Source organism: Pristis pectinata, chromosome 10, assembly GCF_009764475.1.
Source record: "Pristis pectinata isolate sPriPec2 chromosome 10, sPriPec2.1.pri, whole genome shotgun sequence".
Taxonomy (NCBI): Eukaryota; Metazoa; Chordata; class Chondrichthyes; order Rhinopristiformes; family Pristidae; genus Pristis; species Pristis pectinata.
This window is the reverse complement of record NC_067414.1, coordinates 87,461,098-87,472,743: the sequence shown is the minus strand read 5'-3', so window position 1 is coordinate 87,472,743 and position 11,646 is coordinate 87,461,098. Positions and strand designations below refer to the sequence as shown.

Below are 11,646 nucleotides of genomic sequence, written 5' to 3'. Positions count from 1 at the left end.
TTGTAGCTGAAATGCTACATCCCAGTGACTCTAGTCTACACCTTCTCCAATACAATCACATTTAGCTGTGGCCTACCTAATGTTTTTATTGTCGTATCATAACCTTCCTGCCCTTAGAAGGCAAATGAAGGTAAGTATCCTATATGCTGATTTAACCACTTTATTTATCTATGCTGCTGCTTTCAGGAATCTTTAGACGTGTCCCCCTATTCCTCAGTGCTTCCTAGGGTCTTAACATTCAATTTGTTTATCCTTGTCTTATTAGCCCTCCCCAAAATGCATCACACATTTTTCAGGATTAAATTCCATTTGCTATTTATCTGCCTATCAGTCTCATTCTGGAACCTTCTTGTCAACAACACCAATTTTTCTGTTGTCTGCGAACTTACTAATCGTATCTCTCACGTTTACATCCAGATCATTAACATATAACAAAGAGCAAGGGTCCCAGCATTAATTCCTCCATTATGTTGTGTAACTAACAGGATGGTGGAGCCTGGTCTTTTTTCCCTTCAATAATTTCTATATTCCAAACAGCAACAATAACTTGTATTATTGGAGCATCTCTATTGCTAAAGAAAAAATCCCAAGGCACAAAAATATTGGGCCATCAAAAGAGTTACCTAGATATTTAGAGAGGTATCCAAATGTTGTCTGAAGACAATTTTCTTTAAGAAGGATTAATCTCGGTTATACATTGAATTGTTTAAGTGGTTATTGCACTGGACAAGTGAAAGAGAGTTGGTGAGCTCCAATCTTACTAGGATAATGTAGGAAGTTGTACAATATCTGTAAAATAAAGCAGCAAAAATTGAAAAGATATACATATGACATGGAGCAACGTACACAGGAGCTGGAGGAACTGTGGGTCAGGCAGCATTTATGGAGCGAAATGGACAGTTGACTTTTTGGATCGAGACCCTTCATCAGGACTGGAAAGAAATAGGGGAGAGGCCAGTATAAGAAGGTGGGGAGGGAAGGGGTGGAGCAAGAGCTGGCAGGTGATAGGCAGGTGAGGGAGGGGGGAGAGTGGGAATGATGTAAGAAGCTGGGAGATGATAGGTGGAAATGACAAAGGGCTGAGGATGATGGAACCTGATAAGAGTGGACCATGGAATAAAGGCAAGGAGGCGGGGAGGGGAACCAGTGGGAGGAATGTGTGGATGATGATGGGGGAGGGGAAAGAGGGTGATGGGCTGGTGGATCAGGAAAAAAAGAGGGAAGGGACATGAGGGAATGGTTACTAGAAGTTAGAGAACTTGATGTTCGTGCTATCAGGTTGGAGACTACCAAGGCAGAATATGAGGTGCTGTTCCTCTTATCTGTGTATAGCCTCATTTCGGCAGTGGAGGAGACCGTGGACAGACATGTCGATGTGGGAATGAGAAATAGAATTGAAATGGCTGGTCACTGGAAGATCCCGGCTGGTATGGCGGAAGAATCGAAGGTGCTCGACCGATCTGCATCGGGTCTCATCAATGTAGAGTAGGCTGCACTGGGAGCACCAGATGCAATAAATGACGCCAATGGATTCATATGTGAAGGACTGCCTCACCTGGAAGGGCTGTTTAGGGTGACTGTTTAGGATACCATTCTGATATGTCTTGTATGTACCATCTCATGAACCTTCATATCCTTCCTCTGTGATTGGTGTTTAGTAAAGATTCAACATATTATGGTGCATGCAAGATGTATTAGAATGGTTTCAGGAAAGAGGGATTTCAGCAACATTATTATTTGGTTTTTATTTCATATTTCCTTACAACATATTCAGCCAATTGAGTCTATGCCTATTCCTCTGTCCTTTAATCTATTTCCCCAACGTTTCCGTCAATTTTACCAGCCACCTACATCATGAGCAATTTATATCGGTCAATTAACCTACCAGCCTGTTCTCCTTGGACAAAGGAGTTGAGAGGAGATTTGTTAGAGGTGTAGGATACCATGACACATTTAGATAGAGTAAATTGAGGGAAGCTGGTTCCATTAGTGGATGGCTTAAAGACCAGGGGATATGGATTTAAAGTGGTGTAAAAGATTTAAGTGGGATTTGAAGGAAAATAGTGGCTGTTATTTGGAGACACTGCTTGTGTGAGCATTAGTAAATCAAGGTTTTCAAAAGGAAATTGGATAGACATGAGGGAAAATGTGTAGGGCCATGGGGAAAGAGCGGGGGTGGGTGGTGGGGGGGGGAGTGGATTGGTCCACAAAGAGTCAGAATACAATCAATGGTTTTCACCTGTGCTGTAACAATATAATTCTATGACACACACATGCAAATTATATTTTCATTATTCTATTAAGGTCGATGCCTTACTAAAGAAAGTTAAACATCCTGAAAAAAGAGAGGAAGCTTATGAGAGGTAAGTTGTTTTGATTGTTTTAATATTTGGTATTATAACAAAATTTGAATGTTAACTTTCAGCACTTGTGCCACTGTGGAAAAAATTATTCCATGTGTGTTGAAGTAGTGCGGTGTTACAGTTCCTGATGTCTTGCTACATCGTCTTTACCACAAGGCTGAAAAGATTCAAAATTAGTGTCATAAAAGTTTGCTGTGTACAGTGTGGTTAATCAGACCATCGTGCTGTTGATAATACTTTTACTCATTTCCATGTGTCTCCTCTCAGTTTTGTTATCCCTTTGTTCATTATTTATCCACTGTTTCATTGTCATTTTCCCCACACCCAGGATCTTGCTAATTGCTTCCTTTTTATCACATTCAGTAATGTTTAATAAGCTATTTTATTACAATAATCTTAAAATCTCACACTGCCTTGCATTAAATATTTGTAGGATTTGTTGAAAATAGTGCAAGATTTGCCAAGTTGTTGTTTGTTTTACATAACTCAAGAGATTTGTTCATGTCTACAACAAACCACTGTCACTTTGGTATTAGTACAACAGATTTATTTAGTAAGTAACCTCTAATAGAAAGAAGCAATAGTTGATGTGATTGTGATTGTCATTTATTGAGGCAATCTGTTCCTCTACACCTTGGAGTCTCGCCCCTTGAGTGACTGTGGTGCAAGTTTCCTTTCCTTCTGCTACATCCTATTGACCTCAGCTTCCCTTCCTGTTGTGCTTGATTTCTCTCCCTCTAAACCCTATATTTTTATATACTTCTCTTAGCTCTGGAAAGTGGGTCAAAGCAATCTTACTTCTGTTCCTTTCAAAAATACATTTCATGTTTCATTTATTACTATTTCTCTGTCATTCCTTAATCTTGTTTACTTTTTCGCAGACCTAGCTGTTCCTTGCAAAAATTGTCTTGAATTCTGCTACAAATGTTGCTTACTTCAGCAACATGGCCCTTTGGAGGTTTTAGCTCCTTCTTTGTTCTCTGCACCACTTTATCAGTGTTCTGGTCCCACCTTACTCATTTCAATTAGCATACAGGTCCTCCCTAGGTTACAGCAGGGTTCCCTACCTGTGAACTGTTACAAACACGAATAGTTCGCAAGTCGGAAATGTGGCCACGAACAGAGTTTCCATGCAGCAGCCGGCAAATCCATTCCACTGGTCTCCCAAACACTTGATTGTATGTATGGGATGTATATGTCAGGTGTGCACAAGCTGGGCAGGGCTTGTACTTTGTTAGAAGCTTCTTCGTTGATTTAATATACTTGTTCTGCCTTCTTCCAACAAGGCACCACAATCCCACAGCCTAATAAGTGCCCTGCCTTTCAGAACCTGCAAGTTTTAAATATAACCCTGAAAATCAAAAAAAAACCTGCAGATGCTGGAAACTTAATATAAAAACCGAAAATGCTGGAAAAAACCAACAATGGGAAGAAAAGCAGAGCTAACATTTGAGGTTGACCCCTTGTCAGAAGGTCCCTCTGGTCGACACACTACAGGGAGGATGTGGTAGCAATAGAGAGAGTGCAGAAGGGATTCACCAGGCTGTAGTTATAAGGAGAGATTCGGTAGTCTGGGTTTATTCTCACTGGAATGTAGGAGGCTGAGGGGTGACCTTTTAGAGGCTTATAAAAGTGAGGTTACTAGACAGGGTAGATAATCAGAATCTTTTCCCTAGGGCAGGGGAGTCTGGAACTAGTGGAGACAGGTTTAAGGTGAGAGGGGAGAAATTTAAAGCAGATCTGAGTGGTAAACTGAGGGATCTGAGGGTAGTGAATATTGTTACGGACTCAGTAAAAGTCCCTTTAAGATAGAGAGTGTGTGTGTATGTGTGTGTGGGGCATGCTTACATCAATAGAAGATAAAGGACGTAATGACGTTGTTGAAGAAGTAAGAAGAAGAAGAAGGAGAGAGAGAGACACCAGCCTGCTTGTTTTCTCTATCGATGGATGAGAAACAATAACTGCCACAGAAATCCATGTATGGAAGTTGGAAGTAATCCGGTGGAGTTCACTTTATTGCTGACCTGTAGAAGGAAACAGGTATTTGTGTGTGGACGACCACGATTCGGATGCTTTTCGGGGTGAGGAAGTCACTACCGAGTAAACACTGAAGTGTCGTTTGGGTTCCATTGTGGAACATTTGGATTTCGTATTTACTCTCTCTATGTTTCTCTACGTCTACGTCTTATCTTCAGACAACGGTGGTTGTTGAAGAAGCCCTTGCTCATGTTTCACCTTATGGCTTGCGGAACTGAACTTTAAGAACCATTCCGGAACTGGGAGTTTTGGACTTTGCCACACACACACACGACGAGTTTAGTTTTGGGGTTAACGTTCGAGGTTTAACATTTCTGAATTCTAACATACTAACATTTTTACTTTTATTTTACGTATTATCATAAGTAGTGATTAATAACACTGAATCATGCTCAGTGTGTTTCTTTTGTTGCTGGTTCGTGACAATATCTAGAACAAGCTGCCAGAGCAGGTGGTGAGGGCAGATACTATTACAACGTTTAAAAGGCTTTTGGACAGGTACTTGGGTAGGAAAGGCATTAGAGGGAAACAGGCCTAATGCGGGCAAAGGGCATTAGTGTAAATGGGTATCACGGTCGGCACGGATGAGTTGGGCTGAAAGGGCCCTTTTCTACATTGTCCAGTTCTATGATTCTATGAGATTTGGGAAGGAGATAAAAGAAGTACATTAAGCTTCAGGGAGGATGAGTGAGGGGGAGGGAGAATGTCTCTGATAGGGATAAACTGGATGACTATGGGGATAAGCTGTAAACAAAGTTATCTGGTCAATGAGTGAATGGGAGCAGTTGGAGAGTGAGAACATAGACAAAAGACTATCAGAGATAGGAACTGCAGAGTAGGAAGACATGCCAAGCAGTTTAGGCTGGGCATGTCCTCCACTCCCAGAGGGGAAAAAAGAAAAAGAAAACTGAGGGGAAAAAAAAATCAACAAAAAACTGAGCTGTTATTACAATTTCTATGATATTGGCTCAGCTTGTTTTGCTGTGTTTTTTCTCTTTATTTCTCTATTTTTTCCTCTGGGACCGAGTGCCTGACCTGCCAGGCACGTCTTCGTGCTCTGCATTTTGCAACTCCTACAGTCTTTTGTCTTTGTTCTTTTGTCTATGTTCCCACTCTAATTTCTTCCATTCATTTATTGATCAGATCACCTTGTTTACAGTTTATCCCCATGGTCCCACCCTCCCTGCCGTTAGTCTCCTTACCAATGCTGACAAAGAGTCTTCAACTTGAAATGCTAGAGCTCTGTTTTCCTTGCCATAGATGCAGCCTGGCCTGCTGAATATTTCCAGCATTTATCGCTAAGTATAACCCTGATGCAGCACACCTTTGCAGTTAGCACTATTTTTGGCAACTAGTCATTTGCTATGTCTCTTGACCTTGCACCATCTTAGTAAAAGGTTAATACATGTTATACTTCATTAATAATCTTTACAACACTGTTCACTCATAACAACAATATTAAAACCAAGGTGCGTTGGAAATACTTTAAATAGATTTGTACATTCAAAATATTTCACTATTCCTTTAAGCTACCTTTTACAGTAGTTTCCCAAGGTTATGCCAAACTTCCTTTTAAGGAAGAAAAAGGTCTTTGTAAGTAAAATCATTGTATGGCTTTATTCCATTTTCTTTATACTTGCTACTGGATGGAAAACTATAATGGTCAAATAGATTGTCAAATGGGGATGACAGGCCTCATATCTTTGCGCACCATCCTATTATTTTTGTTTATTCCTTTGCTGGGCCACAGTTTGATAGTTTAAAAAAAATACTGTATGCAGAGGCTCCCTGGGTTGCAGATGACTTATGGAAATCTGACTTTGTGCACGACTTTTTTTCAGCACCATTGAATGAAAAAAGCCAGAATTTGAAAACAGTTTAAATCAATAACTGTTTATTTCTAGAAGTAAAACCATCTATTCTCAGTGATCTCTTGTTGCACTGCAGCTCCCCTGTGCACTTTTTTTTGTTCATGTACAGTATATATTACCATTGTAAGATCATTAGAAAACATGCCGGGTCTAACTTTTGGGTGAAAATATAGTATGATAAACTTCATACAACTTACAAATATGTTTATGTGTGTTTAAAGTTGTCTTCTTAATGATTTTCATCTTTTTGTACCTACTGATTGCTTTTAATGGATATTTTGATATTTTCATAGTTGTATTCAAATAAAGCAATCTGTTGATGGAACTTTGGACGTTCTTCGGAAGTTGAAGAAGGCAAGTTTAAATTTAATAAGTTGTTGACAATCTTTTCCTTTAGTTTTCAGCATTTATCTTCCAGTATTCAGCCTTTGTTTAGATGGCTCTGCTATGGGGAAAAGTTTTCTGCTATCTACCCTGTTTATATCCCTCATAATTTTGTATATCTCTATCAGCTCCTCCCACCCCCTAGCCGCCTCCACTCCAAGGAAAACAAGGAGATCTCCAGAGAAAATCCTTTACATAAACTGACCTAACTTCTCCTTCTCAATTGATTTAATATATGATATTACTATATGTTGCTTAAAAGTTAACATAAAGGGAATAATTTAGACTTTAACTGATATAGCACACTTCACAATTTCTGGACAAAATTACTCTTAATTTAAGATGGTTGGTTTGGATTAAAATTTATTGAAACAGAGATGTATTTTTAATAACACAATGGAAGACGCTAACCATGGAATTATCAGATCAATTGATTTCTGTATTTTTCAAGAACAGTTTCTCACCCTTCTGTTTCTCAGGTTCCTCTATGTAACTTCCAGATGTTATCTAAGGCCATGTTACATCTCCTTCTACAGTAAATTTTCTTCTTTTTGAAGTGGCTCATCCTAATACCGTGTGGTTGGGATTGGAGCATGCTGTTGGTGACCTAATATTGCCTCATTACTTGTTGGAGCAACTAGGTTATATTCTGCCTTACTGCTTAGCTTTAAATCTTTTGTAGAATTACTTGATTTTACTTACTTTTCTGAGTGAAATTTGTAAAAGTACAAATTCTAGAGACTGAATATGGAAAAGATTGTGGGAATAGAAAAAAATCAGTTTAATGCTGTTCTTGTATGGTTTAACAAATTTAAGTACAGTTGGTGTACAGTGTGCAGTTGTGGATACTGTATACAGTTCTGGTTGCCACACTATAGGAAAGACATGATTGCACTGGAAAGGGTGCAGGTGAGGTTCCTGGGATGGAACATCTCAGTTATTAGGAAAGACTGGGTTCGCTTTCTTTGGAGTGGAGGAGGCTAAGGGGGGACCTGATGGAGGTGTTAAAAAAAAATATAAGGGACATAGGGTAGATAGCAGGAAAAATTTCCCCATAACAAAGATGTCTAAACAGGGTGTAGGTGTAGAGTAAGGGCAAGAGGTTTAGGGGGGATCTGAGGAGGGTGGTTGGAAACTGGGATGCACTGCCTGAGTGAGTGGTGGAGGCAGGTACTCTCTCAATCTTAAGGAAGTATCTAGATGAGTACCTGAGTCATCAAGCCATAGAAGGCTGCAGGTCAAGTGCTGGTAAATGGGATTAGTATAGACGGGTACCTGACGGTCAGCGTGGACACAGTGGGCTGAAGTGCCTGTTTCTGTGCCATGTGGTTCTATGAACTCTATCAACCTTGACCCTGAAGGCTGCCAAAGCAGAAAAAGAAGGGAGATTTATACAATAATCAACTTCCAAAGATTAAAAATAGCTTAACCTTACTGTGTAAATTCAATGGATATAATTTATATGTATAATAAAAATAATCTTTCAAAGTGCAGTTGATCAGCAATTTACATAAATAAATAAATTAAATAATTGAATTAATAATGAGCTAACCTCTTGAATATTGTTTGAGGCATAAACATTGGCTAGAAAACGAGGAGAACTTCCCTGTCATCTTCAAATAGTTCATTAATTTTTTATGCCTACCTGAGAAGGTGAATAGGGAATAAATTAAATCTAAAGTGCTACCACTGAGCCAAGACTCGTACTTAACTCCCACACTTAACAAAAAATACTGCAGGTCTTCTTGAGATCTCCAGATGTGTTCTCACAAGGACTGTGTCTTTTCCACAGGCAAATGAACTAACTCATATAAATAATTACGATCAGCGGAAGCGAGCTGAGGAGAGGCGATTGACAGGCATGTCAGAACTGCTTCAAGAACTTGCTCGGAGACTAGAAAAAGAGCGTCTTAAGCAAAAAATGGCTGAAGCTGATAAGTAAGGGACTGCTGAACTAAATCATAAAGCCTCCTAGCTCTAGATGAATAAGTTCAACACTTCTGATTCTGTTGGGCAGGAAGTGTATGGGGAAGATCTTTAGAGGTATATATAGTATCCTTATTGGAATGGATGAAGTAAATTATGGGTAACTATGACTGAAGTATAAAGTGACAAACTGGTAAAAGGTGGGTTCTGGATTGAAGTAAATAAATAGATTTTCATACAATGGATGTTTAATACCTGGAAGCTGTACAAATATTGAGGGGCATGTGATTTTCTAAAGACTGAGATTGACTTTTGTATTTCTAATAGAAGTATGTGCATGGTATTGAAATGAACAGTTGGATAACTCAATCTTTTCCTACCCAAAACAATTACTCCAGGTTGAACCAGGATGCACAATTAAATCAGCTAATACCGTTTAATCTATACATGTTAATTGGTAAGGGTCTGGCCATACCTCATTTGTTTCACCATGTTTTGCTCCTTGTGTGTTTTTTATTTGTGTCTTGCTGCCAAATGCTCACTTTTTGCCTGGTAACATTACCCTTTCAAATCCCACCACAAAGCTGATATATTAAGGTTATATCACCAGTGGGGAGGCAAGATGGAGGAAATGCAAATTGGGTGATGGGCTTCCAAAACTGAATGCATTTCTTCAGTGATTGTGATTTTTACCTTATTATCCCACGCTATCTTCCACATTTTCCATCAGAAATGGAAGGGTTGTTACCTGATGAGATTGTTAAGCATCAAGTTGACATGAACAGTATTATAGGTTAAAAATAAACTATTTTGGTGGTCTTCTGTGACAGATGACAAATGGTTGCTTGAAGATAAATTGAAAGCAGGATATAAATCCCCATGTTGTATTTTATAAGGAGCAGGCTGTTAAGAAGCCTGAAATGATTGAAACTGGACAAATTTTTAGAGTGGAAGCTATAATATTCAGTTCCATATTCACCCTCCTGTACTGTGACTATGTTTTATTTTTTCAGATTTTGTGCTATATAGTCAAAATGTCAAAAGAAGTTGATATCAAACTGTCGAGCTCTCTAGGTCAGAATGTTTTAAATACTGCCTCTTTTCTGGTCTTTGGGAATCAAGACTGCTGGAGCCAGTGTAGAGAAGGTTGCTGGGGTTAGAGATTTCAGCTTTGAGGGAAAACCTGGAGAGACTTGGGCTTTTCATCCTGGGAATTGAGGTTATTGAGGCACAGATGATGTGAAGTAGGTTAATTCTCCAACTCAAAATGGATGTATAATGTAAAATCTGTTGCACGTATGCATTGTTGGAGCCTGCGCTGTGCATGCTTGCTGGAGATCAGTTCTGATTATAGCAAAGTTCCAGATGAATTATGAGGCAAGTATTTCAGATTGCTCCTTGGGCAACTGTTTGCAAGGAAGAGTTTTCGAGAGAACTCAAATCAAATCTGTAACTTTCCACCCATTAATGACTTGCTTTTCTTCAGCAGCCTCAATGATGTGAAGTATCTGGAGCTTGATTTGCAGCTCAGAGCCTTATGGAAATAACATAAATAATTCACTTTGCTAGGAACACAAAGGACATGGCCACTGCAGCAAAACAGAGAACTAAGAGTGATGAGGATGATGAAGATGCAGAGGAAGGTGAGGAAGAGGAAAGTGATAACGATGAAGATGAGGAATCTGATGGAGATCAAGACACCACTAAACTATTTGTTACAATCAGTGACTTTCAGGCTCAGGAAGAACATGATCTGTCTTTTAAGGTATTGTTTTATATATTGTTTATAATGAGAGAGAAATCTTGGAATATTTTCAGTAAAATTCATATCAAATATACTTTGCAGTTCAACATTGCCTGTATGTTGAACCGTAAATTGAGATTTCAGTAAAATATTTTAAATAAAATGCACAGTTGAATTATGTGTTAGCGTAGGGCAAACTTAAAGGTTGATTTTGCCTCTTGTCTTATATGGCAGAAGAGATAAACAACCTGATTTGACTACATGAGTCTTCTTAAGGCCTTCATAAATTAACCGGTTGAAAAGAATTAAGACACGCATTAGCAGATCTTATGGTTTCAGATTTCCAGCATCTGCAGTATTTTGCTTTCTGATTATTCAACGTTCAGTTAATGTTGTTGCTAGAACCATAAGATTAGGGGCGGTGGTACAGTGTCATTAAGGCCTGCAATACATGTCAAGTTATTAATCATTTTGTAATAGTATTTACTGTTATAGTTTACAATTGCTTTTTAATATTTGGGAGTGGAAATTCTGGCAGATTTTCATTTTATTTTTGCTTTTTCCTCCTCAGCACTGAGACAGTGATACAAATTATAGCAATATTACAGCTACTGTGGTTGACTCAACAGACATGAAATCCGGGGTCTCCATCCTCTGTGGGATCGTGTGCCATTCACACATGGAAATTAAAGGAGACTTGAGCCTATTTCTTCCTTTTAAAAAAAACGGGAAAAAACCATAATTGAGCTTATTCTTTGCAATAGTGCGATGTTTAAACGATAGCCTCAAGACAATCAGCAGGAAAAGGGAGGACAGTTGTCTCTGTGTCAATGCCATTTCTTTGGTAGAGCTATTCATCTAGTCTCTTTCCCCCGTCCTTGCCCAATGGCCTTGTTGTGTTCTCCCCTTTTAAAAAAAAAGATATGCTCTTTCCTTTTAAAATTTACTATTGAATATGCTTCCGTTCCACTTTAAGCAGTTCATTCTGGACAATTATAATGCTACAACTCTTTAGCCAGTTATCTTAAATCTATGTTTTCTGATTACTGACCATTTAGGCAGTTGAACAAACTTTGCTTTGTTTACTCAATCAAAATGCTTCATTATTTTTGTCACTGTTAAATCTCCCTTTAACTTAATGTTCTAAGGAGAGCAGTCTCCTCATTTAAAAAAAAATGCCCTTCACATCTGGGTCATATGCACCTGCCAGGAGCTTGACTTACTTCATGATGTGTTGTACCATGGTTTGGACATAATACTTCAGATGACTTCTAACCAGTGATTTATCAAACTAGCATAATTTTTAGCTTTTCTACTGTAA

The 11,646-nt window shown here is 38.8% G+C and overlaps 1 protein-coding gene across 2 annotated transcripts in view; it reads left to right on the top strand.

The window, feature by feature from the left end:
• The window catches only part of nphp1 (nephronophthisis 1), a 68,154-nt gene that overhangs the window by 7,693 nt on the left and 48,815 nt on the right, over positions 1–11,646 (top strand). The window contains exons 2-5 of one of the 2 annotated variants that reach the window (XM_052024647.1): positions 2,305–2,363; positions 6,565–6,625; positions 8,448–8,593; positions 10,151–10,346. In XM_052024647.1, the coding sequence (XP_051880607.1) occupies positions 2,305–2,363; positions 6,565–6,625; positions 8,448–8,593; positions 10,151–10,346 (462 nt within the window). Of the gene's footprint in view, positions 1–2,304; positions 2,364–6,564; positions 6,626–8,180; positions 8,309–8,447; positions 8,594–10,150; positions 10,347–11,646 lie in introns of those variants that run through there. The other variant, XM_052024648.1, reaches the window with a different exon arrangement.